At 36.9% G+C, this 17,882-nt stretch overlaps 2 protein-coding genes across 2 annotated transcripts in view; both read right to left on the reverse strand.

Annotated features, from left to right (window-relative positions):
• fer1l4 (fer-1 like family member 4) overlaps positions 1 to 588 on the reverse strand; it is a 29,683-nt gene extending 29,095 nt beyond the window's left edge. Inside the window, exon 1 of the mRNA XM_074670881.1 lies at positions 474 to 588. The gene's annotated coding sequence lies outside the window, so the exon portion shown is untranslated. The remainder of the gene's footprint in view (positions 1 to 473) is intronic.
• Positions 589 to 675: 87 nt separating this feature from the next.
• cpne1 (copine I) lies at positions 676 to 13,779 on the reverse strand. Its single transcript, XM_074695828.1, has 16 exons — positions 13,670 to 13,779; positions 9,991 to 10,119; positions 9,725 to 9,904; positions 9,490 to 9,564; positions 9,323 to 9,394; positions 7,339 to 7,422; positions 7,057 to 7,146; positions 6,859 to 6,957; positions 6,687 to 6,773; positions 6,533 to 6,592; positions 6,272 to 6,405; positions 5,508 to 5,562; positions 5,338 to 5,392; positions 3,858 to 3,991; positions 3,532 to 3,768; positions 676 to 3,422 (listed from the first exon to the last, which is right to left on the reverse strand). The coding sequence occupies exons 2-16, from the start codon at positions 10,117 to 10,119 to the stop codon at positions 3,306 to 3,308; spliced, it is 1,608 nt and encodes a 535-aa protein (XP_074551929.1). The 5' UTR covers positions 13,670 to 13,779; the 3' UTR covers positions 676 to 3,305.
• Between the last annotated feature and the right edge of the window lie 4,103 nt (positions 13,780 to 17,882).

A 17,882-nucleotide genomic window follows, 5' to 3' on the forward strand; every position in this document is an offset into this window, starting at 1 on the left:
CCTCTACTTTTCAGATTCCTGTTTTTATGAGATAATATCTCATAAAAACAGGAAATTCTAAAATAAATATTTTCCCTTTTTACGAGATAGTATCTCATAACAGTTTTTATGAGATATTTATTTTGTAAAAACAGAAGGATTTTGTTTTATTTTCTTTTTGGGTAAACACAATACACCACTGTACTATTCAGAGCAACATTCTGGAAAACTGTTATCTCTAAAGACAGTTGACAAAATTCCGGAATATTCTTTCTCTTTTCTAATTTTCAAAGCCAATACTTTCCTGTATCATTAAAACCATTCAAGATTAATCTATCTATTACACTTATGTTAAGGTCTCAAGCCATTTTTGGCAAAATTAAAGAATTCCCCAACTTTATCTTTAAAACTATTCTTGGCCAGCCTTCAGAAAATTCCAGAACACCTATCTTAAATTTCAGGGCAAATGATGACATGATTCTAGAATACCTTACCATCAAAGGCAGTCGAGGCAAAATTCTAGAACTCTTTTTTTTTTTCTTCTTCCATTCAGGTCAGAACATCATTCTTCACCTGTGATCCTGAAAAGGGAAGACTGTTAAAAAAAAAAAAATTAGTCTGAAGATCAAAAATGTCTCTAGAACAGCAGAATAATAAAAAGATCAGAGAAACTCTTTTTTTTTTTCCAATGTAGTTTTATTTTTTCGTTCCCACAGGCAGAGCTCACATAGTGACCTGTTACTGGTCAGACTGGTCTAGTTAAGCTGGTCGGTTAGTAGAAGTTAGTCAGATTGGGCTGAACAAAGATTAAAAAAAAAAAAAAATGAAGGACAGCTTGTGAAGAAGAGTTTGGAATCACTGTGAGCTGCACTGGTGAGCAAAGCATTATGGGAAGTGGAGTTCTCTAGATACACAGTTCAGAAAAATTGAAAAGTTCCTCCTTAATGTAGCTACAGCATGATGTGCAATTTTTCCCTTCGACCCAAACACTGACGTATAAAACAATGATGAAAAATAATAACACATTATGGCAGCTCAGCAGGGTCAAACTTCAGCATACAGGACCTTCAAGCTTAACGTATAAAAAACTAACTCCTGGTCCAAAATATCAGCTCCTATAAAGCTTCAAGTGCATTCATACATTTTTATAGCTAAATAACAGCTACCTCGGTCAGACTGGAAATATTTCAGACATTTCCTGGAGGAATTGGAATTGGACCGTTTTTATTGTCTCTGGACCCTGACAAAATATGAGATATTCTGATGAATGTACAAAGTAAAATTGGTCATTTTTTAAAGGCTACGTGAGATTTCAAGAGTTTGCAGATGAGACTTTGGCTAAAACTCATACATAAGCAGTGCATATTGGTAACATAAGTAAGGCTTAGTGGTAGTAAACTTGAGTTTTGACACATTTGAGGATGTTAAAATCATTCCAGTATCCCAGAAAAGAGAAGCGGTGTCAAACTGACAGAAGTCTTTGGTAAAAGAAGAAGAGATAATCAGACTCTTAATGTGAGGATGGTGGGCACCGTGTTGTGGTTATGTAGAAGAAAAACAGCGTTACATGTCTAAAGATTGCTGTGTCAGCTCCCAGTTCACCCTCATGTCTGATAACCAGAGACATCATCTCCTACTTTTGCAATCTTTGGACAGATTAAGTATCCGAAGGATGCTCAGCTGTTAACGTCAAGATTAGCTTTCAGTGCATTTTAATTTGCATGCACCTGTCTTAAGGTTAACACTCATCGAAACACACAGGATAACTGTGTTTGTGCTACAAATAAAATCAAATCAGAGTTAAAAATCAGAGTGTGATCTCCTTTTACATCTGTCTCTGAGCCCGTCTCTCTGCTCAGCCGATGTCTTTTTGTCACTTTTTAACAAGACTCTTCCTGGATACGACCGATCCTGATGCTGTTGTGACTTAAAAAGTTAACCCAACATATCACTCATAGAGATAAAGATTTATTTAATGACTGGGCAAAGTCGTTGCACATATAGATAGATCTGGATGTTATCCATTTAACACTGCAAAACTGAAATCTTATGAAGTGTTTTTGTCTTATTTTAAGTAAAAATTGTTTTATTATACTTGATATGAGCCACATTCAACTTATCAGTCTAGAAAAATGTCTTGTTTTAAGTTATTCAAAGACAAAAATGAGGTCTGAGTTGCTTGAAACATGTAAAATAAATCTGCCAATGGAAAATGAAAAATTTGTTGGGAAATTTGCTTAAACTAAAATAATGTCTCTTGTTCCATTGGCAAATATTTTGAACTTGTTATAAACAATTCAGACCTCATTTTTGTCTTCAAATAACTTAAAAAAAGACATTTTTCTGGACTGGTCAGGTGAATGTGGCTCATATCAAGTATAAAAAGACATTTTCTACTGAAAACAAGACAAAATCACTTGATAAGATCTAGTTTTAAAGAGAAAAAATTGCACTTTTTTTTTAACTTTTACTTATTTTGTCGGAGTTCCTCCTTCAAATCTTTGGCTGCAGAATTTTGTTTTTGTATATTAAATGTCAAAATCCAGACAAATTTCAGTCATAAGTTGAAGTTTTGTTTCTGTAGGAAGAAAGATATCAGTCTTTACTGCGTGAACTAAATTATACCTTTTCTTTTTTCTTTTTAATTTAACTGTTTGTTGTTTAATCGCTCAAATAATGTGTCAGCGTTTTCCTCTGTAACCACGTCCGGACTGGGAGCTGACACGGCAGCATCGACAAACCACCCAGGGTCTGAAACAATCAGGAAGAAGCAGCAGGAGCAGCAGGAGCAGCATGCTCGAGGCTAAGGCAGCGTTTATAATAAAGCTTTTGATTTAAAGAGTAAAAACTTTCATTCAGGATAAAATTTTCCAGCATTTAGAGCAGAAGCAAAGTGCAAAGTATCAAGACCTGAATCAAGCTAACAGAGCAGCACACATGCTAACACACAGCTGTGTGTGTGTGTGTGTGTGTGTGTGTGTGTGTGTGTGTGTGTGTGTGTGTGTGTCGCTCTGTGATTGTGGCACACGTTAGTAAACATTGCATAGTTAGTTGGCGAGCAGCAGAACGATCGTATCTACGCATCAGAATCATCGATTGATTAAAGAAAAAAGTCCAAAGCAAAGTAATCGTACAAAAACAACATCAGTGTCTTTCTGGCCTCCTGATTGGCTGACAGCTTAGTGCTGCGTTGTGATTGGCTGGGAGTCATCCTATTGGTCTCACAGCAGTGGTCTGATCCTGGAATGGGAGCTTTCAGCGTTATGATTGGTCAGAGGGAAGGAGTGCTCGCTGTGGGCTCAGGTTTGGTGATGAGGAGCTGGTTTTTAGGGTTTGGGGGCAGCCTGGGGTTTAAGGGGATCCAGGCCTCTCATTTTGAAGTAGGAGACCACCTGGTTGGGGACTTCAGCGAGGACAGACTGAGCCAGGGCCGCCGGGGGAGTCTGGAGACGCAGAGATAAAACAGATTTTAAAAAAACTTTCCAACTGTTCCCACAGATTAACGATGTGTTGTGGTGAAATCAGCTGTTATCTGTAAACAAACAGTCTTACGTCCTTAAACTGCCGGTACGGGACGAACTGGACGATGTCTCTGGTGACGGCCTCCCCCACTGTCGACCTCAGCACTCCGTCGTCTCCGTCCAGCAGCTCCATGGCCTTAAAGTCAGCTGGCCCCACCCCTACGATGATGATGGACAGCGGCAGCCGCGACGCCCTGACGATGGCGTCTCTGGTCTGGTCAAAGTCGGTGATCTCGCCATCGGTGAGGATGAGGAGGACGAAGTATTGCTGCACAGAGACACACAAGCATGGGTCAGAGTGTGTGTTTGAAACTTCTTTTATATTGTTTTTCAGTGTGTGTGTGTGTGTTTTCTCACAGAGGCGGTGTTGGTCTGTGCAGCCGTAGCAGCGATGGAAGCGACGTGAGTGATGATGGGAGAGAAGTTTGTTGGTCCAGAGAGTCTCAGCTGAGGCAGAACCATCCGGTAGGCTTCAATGATCCCCTCGATACCTGAGAGACAGACAGACAAAGACAGAAAGAGACAGATGGACAGGATTCTTTTCAGTGTTTGTGTGAATATTTAATAAAAACGAGAAACTGAAAAATCCAGGAATATGAGGAAACACAGCACAGGACATACTAGATCAAGAGTCTGAAACCTTTACTTTCTTAGGAGCCATTTTTCCTCAGCTCACCTGGGCTGAAGTCAATCGAGAGCCACAAAATCTACTTTATTTTCACAATAAAGATTAGGTAGTGTAAAATAATTCTCTATATTCAAATCTTGTGAATAACCATCTAAACAGGTTTATTTTAATTCTATATGTGAAGTGATAGTTGAAAAAAAAGCAAATATTTTAAAAACTTTTGAAATTTCAAAAGAAAAGTAATTTTTTTTAAAAAATGCGAAAATTTAAATAAAAAAGTGAAATTTCAATTTTGGGCAATTTTTTTTTAATTCCCCAAAATTGAAAAGTTTTGAAATTTAAAAATAAGTAAAATATTCAAAATAGCTGATTTTTTTTAATTCCCCAAAATTTCAAAAGTTTTGTAATAGAAAAATTAGAAAAATATTTAAAATAATTGAAATTAAAATAAAAAAAACTGAGGTTTTTAAATTTTAAAAATTAGAAAAAAAAATCAATAGCTGAAATTTAATAAAGTTGCCAAAATTTTAAAAATGAAATTTTTAGAAAACAATGAAATTTTTAAAAACTTGCAAAAAAAAAAAAAAATACAGAAATTTATTTTTTCATTTCAAAAAATTGCAAAAATTTAAAAAATGTTGAAACTTAAAAAAAATGCAAAAAATTACAAATAATTGAAATTTAACAAATTTGCTAAAAGTTGAGAGTTTTGAAAGAATTCTTGAAGTGGATGCTGTATATTGATAATATTGCTCACCTCATCATTTTCTGTTGTTTGCTAATGTCTTCCTATATATAAAGCATATATACCAAGCTAGCATGTTGTCAGTGAAATTAATCCATCCACACAGAATTAAAATCTGTATTTTCTTCCAGATGATTCTTTTTGTAGATGTAGTTATCTTCCCAGGGCTGTAAAACTTGAGGTTAGACTTAGGTGCATGGAAAGTTGGTGGGCTGTTGATGTTGTAGGAGGTGAAGTAGAGCGGTGGCAGGCTTTATTGACAGATGGGATGAAGATTTAGTTCAACTAAATGTTAACGCAGGATTTTATTTAGTGACAGTGTCTTTAATCATCAATACCCTCTGTACGAAAAAATAAAAAATCTTTATTTCAATATTTTTTAAAGCTACAAGGAGCCACTGCTAGGGAGTCAGAGAGCCACAGGTTGCAGACCCCTGTACTTAAGAGTGTGTGTGTGTGTGTACCTTGGCAGTAAGGGTTGTTGGGGTTGAAGTTGAGGGCGAACCCGTGGTGAGCAGCCTGAAAGAGTAACAACAGTTTGATAAACAACACTTTTTACCAGCTTTGATTTCTAGTTTGTCTGAGACGGCAGCGACAGAACGCTGCTATGTGATTGGTCGATTAGAGAGCTGACCTGATAATCTGGAGGCAGTTTGGCTCCAAAACCGAACGCGGGGAAGAGTTTATCACTGAAACAGGAAACAGACGTTAGTCATACCGATGATGTAGGTCTTCTGATGACTATCTGGATTGGTTTTTAGTTCATTAGGGAGAATCAACAATTTAAGTCTAAGTCACGTCCTCATTATTATCCCAATTAATTCCAAACTCTGTCTCCAGACCTTGAGTCCAAGTCCTCAGTGTTAAAGTTTGAGTAACGTCCAAGTCTCCAGAGGCTTTGACTCCAGTCAGGGTCTAGTCCTCATTATCTTTGTCCTCATTGCTGGAATTATTTAAAGCTGATCTTATTACCAAACAGGAATCAAGTCCTGAGTCCTCAGTGTTCAAGTCCAAGTCTCCAGGAAAGAATCTGAGACTGAGTTGAATCCCAGTTACCTGAGTCTTAGTCAAGTCTTCACTTTTATTCAACAAACTCTGACTCCAAATCTAAAGTTTGTGTTAAGCCCAGGTCAAGAGAGATGACTGAGTCAAGTCTGTGTCTAGTTTAGCCCCAATAACCTGAGTCTGAGGGCTCATTGCTGTTATTATTACTAACCAAACATGAGCCAGAGGATCAGGTCGTCCTGGTTGAGTCCAGGAACAAATCTGAGTCAGATCAGATCAGAAATCATGACTTGAGTCGGGTTTGAGTCTGAGTCCAGGAACACACGATTTCACGAGCCCAGAGCATGGAGTACAGGATGTGGGATCTTAAGATCTGTATGTGGGTGCTCTTACGTGTCATAGTCTCGGACCACCTGACCCACAGACCACAGAGCAGACAGGTACTGGTTCAGCCCCTCTGGACTCATGTAGTGGAGGGAGTTGGGGGAGCGAGGGTCGCCGTTAGAGCCGGTGAAGTCGATCCCAACCTGCAGGATTCAAACAGAGCGTGTTTATTAATGATCCCAGCAACAAACAAGAATAAACCATTAAGTTAATTATTAAAACCATTAATTAACACATGAACTGTCTCTGTGTTCGTTAATGTTTACGTACGGTGAAGTTGATCTGACAGCCCCCCATCACGTAGTCCAGGAAGGTGTACTGAGTCACCAGCTGCAAACACACAAACACAGGTGAGATGTCAGACCCTCTTCTCTCAGCCTTATGCTCCTCAGAGCAGAGTACTCTGGGTAATGTAGTCTCCCACCTTGCAGCTCTTCACAGAAACCACTCCAGAGTTCTTGTAGCCCTTCTTCTTCTTCTGCTTCTCAGGGTGAACACAGTCAAACTCCACCTGCAGGAAAACACCTGACAGGTGAATGACGTCCTGACTCTCAGAGACAGGCAGCCTTCAGGTGTTTCACGAGCAGCACACTCACCTGGGAGCCGTGAGCTGTCTTCTGCAGCTCAGACACTTTGGTGGTGAAAGAACCGATCAGATCGTGAGATCCGTCGCTGTCGTGGTCTGAACAATCCACCTGCAGAAGAAGAAGAAGAAGACGGTGAAAGGTGTGTTTAAGATCATGTGACCATTTGATTGGCTGTTTGGAAAAGATGTGAGCTCTGATTGGTCGGACCTTCAGGGGTCTCTCCAGATCGCTGCTGCAGAACGTCTGCAGAGGAACCGTGAACTTCTTCCAGGTGGGATTGAGATTGTTCTTCACCACCTGAAAACACACACACACACACACACACACACACACACACACACACACACACACACACACACACACACACACACACACACACACAGAGTAAATCAAAAACAGTCTCAAAATAAGCCAATAAAATTTGAAATGACCAGTAAACTTTGCTGTGTGTACAGTGACGAATGTGTGTAAATGAGTGTGTTAGTTTACCTCCGTTCTGTGAACCAGCTGCCATTTCCCATCATCCCCCTGTTTGAAAATCTCCAGGAAAGGATCCGACTTTCCAAACGTATCCTGAGAGGAAGGAAAAAACAGAAGATTCACTCAGCGCCATCGCAAGAGGAGACCAGTTTACGACAGAAGATGGTGAGAGCCACAGGAAAAATATATATATATTTTTTAATCCTACTACTTTAGAGTCAAAATTTTGAAAAAAAAAGACTGACTTTGAAGGTTGAAGCCAAAAATTTAGTTTAAAAAGTCAAAATTCTGACTCTAATCTTGAAATCCATCCGTCTAAGTTTGAGCTAAAATTTTGACTCATTTCTCAGAAATCCATTAGTTTAAGACTTAGTCAGTTTTGACTCTTTAATTGAGAGATTCAAATTTAGACTCTTATATCAGAAATCGTAAGAATAATTAATTACAGTAAAAACAACTTGTCTGAATTCTGAGAGACTTTTCTCCCCATTTAAGAATTAATAAAAGGATTTATAACAGTTTTTTATTTTTATTTCACCCTTATTTTCTCCCTAGATGTCTCTGAAAAAAAGCAGATTTTGAGCTTTTTTTCCCAGGATTTGACTTTTTATCATGAAGGGCCAGTTGTTCAAAGATTATCCAATTGGATTTTGGTTATCGAAGTGGATTAAATTCTGAAAATGGGTTGTTCAAAAGAAGGATTTCAACCCTTCAGTCTGTGTTGTTCAAAACTTTTCAGTAGGATTTGGATCACACTAATAAAAAAACAGGATTATACTGATCCCAACAGGGGGCAGGATTTCATGGTAGACCATAACAGTGATAAAGTTAATAAAGTTAACTCAGGCTACCAATGAAGCCTTTCAGTACAGTAAAGTAAAAACCTAGAGAAACTGAAAGAGCAGAAGCTCAGATACTCCTGGCAGAAGAAGAAATCAAGCTGAAAACAAACTGCAGCAAACCAAAGAAAAACTTCAGATCCACCTTCTGAAAGCAGACCTTAAAATGCTGGACTCTCTTCTACAGATAAAAAAGAACAATGAACATCTTTTTTATTTCGCTTACTTTTGGACATTAAGCCTCTTTTTTTAACATTTCAGACATTCTCAAAATATCCATCTTGTATTTTTATGTATATTTGTTATTCATATGATGTGGCTCAGATGAGGGCTCATAAAAGAAATTAAAAAAAGAAGTGGATGTTTATGTTATTTTTGTTTTGTTAGACTGTATATAGAGTGGACAGCGTGGCTCTGCAATTTATCATTGTACGGTTTTGAAGCAAAACAGATCATTTTGACTCATATTAAATATTTTGAACGACTAGCCTTTAAAGGATTAAAGTTTAGTCAGAATTTTAATATCAGAAACACCAAATTCTGACTTTAATCCCTGAATGATAAAAAGTCAAATTCTGAGGAAAAGTTTTTATTTATTTATTTATTTTAAATTGGGGGGGATAAGGGCCAGAATATTAAAACCTGTTATAAATCTTCTTTTTTGTAATAATGAAATGAAGAAAAATTCTCTTTTGAGTTAGAAACTTCGCCATCTAAGAGTTAGGAGACAAGTCGTTTTTTCTGTAATAAATTATTCTCATGATTCTGATATAAAAGTCTTAATTTGAATCTCAGAATTAAAAAAAAGAGTCAAAGCTGTGACAAAGTCTTAAACAAACCTCAGGAACTTTTACTTCATTGGCTCTTATTCTCTTCTGTAGTTTAAAGTTTTGTCTCAGTCATGAAATGTTTCTTTTTTCTTTTTTAAACAGACAAAAAAACAATCTTTTTTCCAATTCTATCAAAAAACTTAAAGTCCTTTAGAAAAGAGTATTATAGGAGTGAAAAAATCTGGTGCCTTAAAAACAGATTTCCAAAGAGAGGCTTGGTAAAACCTGACTTTATTTTTAACAGTTTGTTTGAAGAGCATCTGAACACTTGGTGGTGAAAAATAAGAAGAGGAGGAAGATGAGGAGGAGGAAGAGCAGGTTTACCTTCTTGTCGAGTTTTTTAGCCTCAAACTCCAGCTGGATGGCTCTGTTGTCCTTAATCTCCTCGGCTGTTATCTACACACACAGAACAGGGCTGTAACGTCACACAGCGATACATTTAAAGCTCAAAAACACACTCACACACACTCTGACACACACTCTGCTCTTACAGTGATGGATCCTTTCCCTGCAGGTTTTCCTTTCTTCAGCTGCAGAGGTCGAGTGATACTTTTACTGGAAACGATCTGAAACACAAACATCAGAGTGAATGCTCTGCAGACTCCAATCATGCATCAGTTCCTGGATTTAACTTTAAATGTAATGCCTCAGTCTGACCACCAGGGGGAGCTTAAACTACATCTATGAGGAAAAACTGCAGCTTCACTTCATATCAGCAAAGAGTACCTGTCCCAGCGTCAGCTCCACCCCTCCCAGGTAGTCGTCATCCCCGAGGTCGACGCTCTTGTTGTCGATGTCGTAAACTCCCAGCTTCACGGTCTGAACCGTCTCAAAGTGGTAATCGATCCTGAGGCGCTGGCTGAAGGAGGGGTTGGAGTTGTTGTTCAGACGCTCGGTGCGTCCGATCTGAAGGAGAGGAGCAAAGAGAAGTGATGTTAGATTTCAGAATCAGAGATAAATGACACAAACACTGAGGTGATCTGTGATGTTACCTCCGTCCACTTGTCCCCAGATTTCTGCAGCAGCACGCACAGAGGGTCCGACTTAGAGCCGACGTCTTTGTCCAGGAGGTTGGAGCAGGAGACGCTCAGCTCCACCTTAGAGACGCAGTCTGTCGCCATCTGAGGGAAACAGAGAGGAAAATTTCAGATTAAACCATGTTTTAATTGAAGCTCTATTTACAGCGAGCTCTGAGAGCAAAATAACTTCTTAAAAAACAACAACGCTTCAGGCCGAGGCTGTTTGAGCAGATAGCAAACAAGACATGAGTGCAAACCATCAGATAAGTGCAAGCAGCTCTTAGAGGAGTTATTACTCTGTGTTTCATCAAACCGTCTTATAAAAAAGTCTGAGCAGCTCCCTGAAATCTCTCTGTACATGCATGACAGCAGGATCCTGAATGTGCATTAGTTAATTTCTGCAGCAGGTTTAACAACGAAGTGAAAACAGCAAGTATTGATCAAGCATATCACCTTCTTTCAACTTTTTCAACACCCAGATTTTCCTACTGGAGCACACAAGAAGAGATAACGATGCTAACTGTGCTACAAGGAAACTTACTTCAACTTGAAGCTGAATTCGGTCTGCAAATTTCATCACACTTAGGTAATAATTAGACAAAGTTTTTTCACTATTTATTTGAAAGTGGCACATAACTTCTTTAAAATAATGTCCAAATTTATTGTCGCAAGTCACAACTGGTTGGTTACTTTTTTCCCCAGTTTCTTTGAAATTGTTTCCAGAGAAGCAGGTGATAAATAGCTGCTTAGTTCTTGAAAACAGAAGTTAACTTCATTGTTTTTTCTGATAAATACCTTTGAAATGTTCAGTGAATAATTCAGTTTCCCAATAAGCAGTTGATAGTTAGCTATTTGTTACTTAATTTCACCAACTTCTTTAGTACCCAGTTTGTTGATATGCATAATTGAGATCACATGTAAAATGATAAACCTTTATGATCAGGCCTATAATGTTTTACATGATACAACTGAAGGCCTCAGATGTGATGTTCACCAAGAGTGGGGTTGGAAATTGGCCCAATTGATTGTGACAGACACAGAGTACAAGCGCATTGCAAAACAGAATCTGTTTTGAAATTTCTGGAGAAAAACCTTTATCTAATTATCACCTAAGTGGGATGAAATTCGCAGACCTCTAAAGTAAAGTGTTACCAAAGTTTTTGATATTTTTATGCAGCTTATAAATGAAATATTTAGGTCTGACAGGTCTGTAACTCTCTTTAATGCAAAGTCAATTTTGCATATTATTATAAAGGAGGACGACAAACTTTGGTGCCCATGAGGGAGATTTCTTGCATCACAAGAGGCTGCAATCAGAATCTATACTAGAGCCGATTAATCTGGCTGATTATGCCTGTCACCGATTAATCAACATCGGCCAAATTGTAGCCGATTATAAAAGATTTTGCTCCTCTGAGATTCTGTCACTCCTGCTCCTGTGTGTCTGTGTGTTGTGCTGCACACTGCCCGAGTGCCCGCCCCCTCCGTCCACCATTATGTAATGTAAGACTATAGAACGGCGTTTAAACATTGTGTTAGTTGCTTTTTTGAGAGATAAATTATCATTGGTTTACACTACAGTTCTTATGTTGACAGTTTTATAATCAAAGTTCCTTGTTTTAATTTAATAGTGTTCTGTCTCTGTTTTGAATCATATGGATATTATAATGATTTGTGTCCAAATACAGTATATATCCTTTGTATATCAATGAATGTATTATATATATCAGCCAATATATCAACTGATATATTGGATATCGGCTTTTTTTTTGCCCCCAGTATCGGCATCGGCATCAGCCCCAAAACTCCCATATCGGTCGGGCTCTAATCTATACACCCATCTGACTCTTTAAGAACATAGTAAAAGGAAGTCACAAAGACAGTAAAATGTTGAAGATAACAGCTGCTGAAAAGCAAAGGATAAGACAAATAAAGAATATATAACAAACATATGTATAGAAATAAAAGCAGCTCACACGAGACTATAAAAAAACACTCTATACTTCTGTAACTTGAACACTGAGAGATATCTGATTGGGTTTTGTATCAAGATATCACTTCCAGCATGAAAGCAAACACACACTGTTTCTCCTAAACCACATCCTGGTATCGCCACAGAGAGGCTAAATCTGATTGGTTAAGAAGAACGTGTTGTCTTTCTATGACAACTACAACCTCCTCTATCAACACAAACCCTGTACCACCATCCTGTGACGACTGAGTCATCAGAAACCTCAGGTAGAGACCAGAGGAGGCTGTCACTGCATCACACAGGAGAAGAAAAAGGGAGATGCTATCCTCAGGTTTTGGGTGTTAAGAGCAATTTTTCTCGATTTTATAGCAAAATATAACTACAAGCTTTTAAAAATCACTAATTAAAATAGATTTGCTCAAAGCTCCAGCCTTGTAGGAGCAGGATAAAGCTGTCTTTAGAGAATTCCCAGAGCTGGATATTTACTTTTCCACTACTCTTTCACAAAAAAGTTTCTTGAATTTATACACAGGAGACTGTATTTCATTGCCTCACCAAACTGTAAAAGTCAAACTCAGTCTGAAAAGTGGCACAAATATCATTCAGTTGTTATCTTATTATCAAAAAATTTAAAGGCACAGACATAAAAGTCTGTAAGAAGCCTTCTGTGATAATGTTTTTATCTTTCTCCATGCAAAACAGGCTGAGCGTCCTCGAACACACACTGCATAAACCAACTGAAGCTTGAAACCAACTCCTGAATAAGCAGCATGATGTTATAGCAATTAATCTTTAGTATTTTGAACAGGTGCTCACTGTTTTTTTGTCAAAATGTTATCGAGTTATATCTGAATGAATGTGTCCATGCTCGAGGTGATGATACAATATGTAATAAAACAATTAAGAGGACTTTCTCTACCATAAAATCCTATTCTGACCTTTGTTTCCTATTTTATTTCACAACTATAGTGTTCAATCTGGAAATTGAAGTTTTGAAAAGTGGGTGTGGAAAGAATTACACCAACAGTTGCAGTTATCTTCCTCAATACATGGGACACTTGCTTCAAGACACTGCTGACATTAGCAAACTATTTCTTACATGCAGTCAACAGTAGGTTTTTACAATACCCACAAAGCTCTTAATGTTTCCTGTGGTCTTATTCGGAAAGACAGAAGATTAAAATGATAAACTGCTTGAATAAAAGCTTAATTATCTATTAAGTGAACGTAATTTTGCTTTCAGTGTGAAATAAAGTCGTGTTATGCAATAGTTTAACATCTTAAACTTAATGGGAATTCACCCGAAAGTGAAGCTTTATAACGGAACGTCCCAGTCAAACACAAGTGTATCTTGTGTAACTAAACTGTACCTGAATGGCTCAATGAAGTGAGCGAGCAGCACCTGAAGGCAACACCAGCATGACATAATAAACAGAGCTTATAAAACCAATCATAAACACCAAGCTGTCTTTTTCTATTTCAAACGATTTAAATCAAAATAAAACCCAAACTTTAACTTATATTTAATCCATGTTTGACCACAGGAGTGAATGCCAATGTGGTGAGCCACAATTTCCACACTCCGGAAATGGAACAAAACATTATTACTGAGTTAAAACACACCCAAGAGTATAGAAGCAGTCACCTAAAGTCTCTGTTTGTACCTGTATAAACACTTACCGCTGCGTCAGTTTGTTTTTCTAACAGTAACTCAAACAGAAATCGTCCGTTTGTCTCCGTTTAGCAGCTGCAGCTAGCAGGGAGCGGCCGTTGGGCATAGTGCTCAGTGATTGGACAAGCAGCTAGAATCCCCTGCTCTGATTGGACAGAATGCTCATCAGTTACGCCCTATGAGTCAGAACGACAGCCAGGCGTTCTCTGTTCCAAAAGCTGCAGCAAAACAACCGAGACTTCCGAACACAGCATTTCAAAATAAAAGCACCACGTACAACGAAAACCGTTAAAGCTCATTCCTCCAATACATTTTTTCCCACATTTATTCACGTAAAAGCGAGAGCCACCAATAACTTTTAACCAGTCTTTTTAAAAACCACAGAGGGAGACAAATATATCAAAAAAAGACCAGCCAAGTAACATGTACTTCAGACATATCTAAGGCAAGCAATCAAGGCCATAATTGCTGTCTTTTTAAAGAAATAATAAGCAGTGAATTTGCTTTTGACACACACTAATGAGCCAAATGTTCGTTTCTGAATCATTTTATGTTATTTATCTTTATTCAATTCTGAGAAACGTCATGCACAGTTTGGTGCTTTTATATTGAAAGCAATGCAGTCAAACCGGAAATGCTTTGGCTGATTCAAAAAGTACTCAAGGTGTGTGATGATGAGGCTGATGATGAGCAGAACTGAGAAGATCAGAAAGGAAACTGGCATGTTTCAGGAGTTTAATTCAGAACAATGGCAGAGGATTGAAACAGGCAACCATAGCACATTAGTAGTCTCCAACAGAGAGCAAAAATTGTTCTCCCTAATGTTGTTCTGATCCTTTGCAGCAAACGCTCAGTGAAGTCAGAAAACAGCATAGCATCACATCCAACTGAAGACCAAAACAGAAAACAGCAGGCCTGAGAAGGAAGAAAGCACTTAACCAGTCAGTTAAACCATGTTACATGAATTTAAAAACACATTCACACACATGCACGCACACGCACATCATGTGCATATTAATTGTAAATCTCAAATGTTCAAGCTCTGTGGAAAAACTTCTTTCATGCTTTGATGAAAAGTGTCTGCTTTTAAAGTGTGGTCCTGAAACATGTCAGAAAATAATAAGATTTCATCATTTATGCTTAGAAAACTGATGAAATTGAGAGAGTTATGCCCCAGTAGTAATATTAAAAACTTCAGGGTTCTTTGAACTTCTTCTGTTCTGTTTAATTTCAGAGGGAGTATTGTGCTCATTTTCTAAGCCTTCATACTTTTCATTAGATATCTCTGTAGTTACTTCATAAAAAGCTTGAAAAGTTCCAGGCTCATGTCTTTACAAAACTCTCATTTCAGCCTCTGAAATGCAGCATTTAGACCACTGTCTCTTTAAGAAACTTAAAAGCACCCCAGAATCCAACATTCCGGAACCCCCCTTGACCTTCACTTCAGCCACTGTTCCTAGATGTTCCTAAATTGAGCATTCTAGAAGGTTCCTCGAAACAACTTCAGCTACTGTCTCTTTAAGGAACTTCAAAGCACTCCAGAACCCAGCACTCTGGAACCCTCCTTCACTGTTGCCTTACCACATCTTAAGGCAATTTAGCAATCTGGTGATGCCACAATTGGTGTAAATCTTCTGGTGTAAATACTCATGTATCTTTAAAACAAGCTGTTAAGAGAAGCCTCAAGTCTCATTCAGAGATTTACTCAGATTTATCATAAATTGGGGTAATTTTCTAGGTCTATTTGTTTATAATTACAACTCGATCTCAGACTGGCATCTGCATAAGGGTAAATCTGCCCCTTGACCAGCTTCATGATCATCCATTCACAATATAGTAACAAATAGTTCCTTATGAAAAAGTCACCTTACATTGACTTCCATCCATCATCCACAATTGCAAAATGCTTTAAGTTTTGTCTTCTGGCTACCATCTCCTGCTTTTTATCATTTTTATGACATGTAATGGCTCATTTAAGGCTGTATAATTACTAATAATGACTACACATGTAAACTGTTAATATTTAGACCATAAATATAAAATACAAAATCCTGTTTTTACTCTGAGAATATCTGATGAGGTTTCATCACATCACTCACCTGCAAGTCCTGCCTTCTGTCTATTGATCAGCTGTAGTGGGTAAGTCTGAGCAGACTTTTATCCTTTTCAGAAGCCAAATGTGCCATCAGGGTTTTCTTTAGCTTTAGAACTTTATCTTTACAACACAAATCTTTACCAACATGATTGATCTCAAAGTGTTTCCCTTTATCAGAACTTCTTCATTCATTTAGTAAACACAAAGTCTATAAGTACATGCAAAACCAGCGCATCTGTTTAGAGGCCAACCACTTCCTGAAAGCAGCAGCAGACATTTTTCACTAGTGGTTTCTGTTATTGAGGTTTAATAACTACAACCCAAATTCCAAAACAAGTGGGCCACTTTGTAAAAATATACTTCAATGGTTTGACAATGTTTTAACCCCATGTTTGATTAAAAATAGCGCATACATAGCAAATGTTCAAAACTACATTCTTATTCAAATTCAATGCGAGTATGATTTTTTTTAAGTAAATTTTGGACGGGGACAAAAACACTGAAAAGGTTTTGTCTTGCCTGGTAAAAAAAAATAAAAAATCAAATAATAACAATAATAATAATAATAATAATAATAATAATAATAATAATAATAATAATAATAATAATAATAATAATAAAAAATGGAAGACTATTTCTCATCTGAAAACATGTATTTGAAAAATATTAATAATATCACTGAGTAAAAAATAATACTACCCAAAGTATGAAAGCCCATTTCCGCCAGCTAGAAACTATTTAAAAAAAATGGAAATAATATGAGAAAAGATATAATAAGATTCAAAAAAAAAACCCTTAACTTTGGGATAAAGTAAGATTAATAAATCATAATTATGAGATAAAAGAAAACAATAATGAAAATAAAAAAGTAATGGATTGTGACTACATGACAAAACATGCCATTGAAATACTGAAGAAGTGAGACATTTATTTCTCATAATTATCTCACAATTTCATTTTTTTAACCTTTATAATTATGACTATCATAACTTGAAATGTAAATAACATAGTTATAATTTATCTCTTAATTTCAACTTTTTGCTCATTATTATAACTTTTTAATCTCAAAACTATGACTTTTATTTTATCATTTCAATTTTTTTTCACATAATTAAGACTTTTCATTTCATACTTTTGATTTCATGTCATAATTTCAATTTTTTTTTATCTCATAGTTCTTACTTTTTTAATCCCATTACTATGACTTTGATTTCATTATTTAATTTTTTTTTCTTAATAACTTTTCATTTCATACTTTTTATTTATGTCATAATCATGAATTTTTAATCTCATAATTCTGACTTTTTGGCTTATATATGACTTTATTATCTCATAATCTTGACCTTTTAATCTTTATTCAATAATATTATCAAAAGGTTAAAAATCATGACAAATCTCTGTGCAAACCAACACTGATGACTGTAAGGTGGTCTGGTGAGGTGACAATCAATTTTTCTTTTAGGAAATCATGGACAATACATTCTTCCTTGCCTCCCCTTTGTAGTTTGGGTTTGAAAAATTCTCAGGCACTGGATGATACATCTGAAAAGGCAAAGATAATACTGATATTTATGAAAATTTTTCGAAAATTATATTTGTTGTCTTTACACTTTAATCAATTAAATTTATTACAGAAGTCTTTCGTTCTTACCTAAAAGATGAGGCTTTTTAAAGATCCTGTGGATAATTTTAGTTTTGTAAAGAAACACGGCTATCAACATCAATGCCTCTGACCTACCTATAATGATTGATTTTTTTTACACAGCTAGTAAACCACTATGGCTGGGTAGGCATCAAACTTAGGGTTTAATATCAAGCTACTTTTTCTGTTAGTTTTAAAGATATATAGATTTTGACAGTAGATTGCTGGTTGTCCATTGTTAATAGGGGGTCACCAAAATCTAGAAAAAAGAAAATTCCTCTGTGCCAGAACTTAAAAGGTTTACACAACAAAAACCTATAGGGGATGGTTTGGTATAAAAGGAATGTGATCCTCCAGACATCAGCTACAGTGTCCATTGAGTCCAAAAATGTCAAATACTGGGCCAGGCTGACAGCAAAGCTGGCAACTTCACCTAAGTTAATCGATAGCCATATTGAAAACATGGAAGTGGAATGTAAATCCA

The sequence above is a fragment of the Halichoeres trimaculatus genome, unplaced genomic scaffold (genome assembly GCF_033239565.1).
Source record: "Halichoeres trimaculatus isolate MK-OKI-2021-1 unplaced genomic scaffold, fHalTri1.1 fHalTri1_scaffold_1, whole genome shotgun sequence".
NCBI classification, from domain to species: domain Eukaryota; kingdom Metazoa; phylum Chordata; class Actinopteri; order Labriformes; family Labridae; genus Halichoeres; species Halichoeres trimaculatus.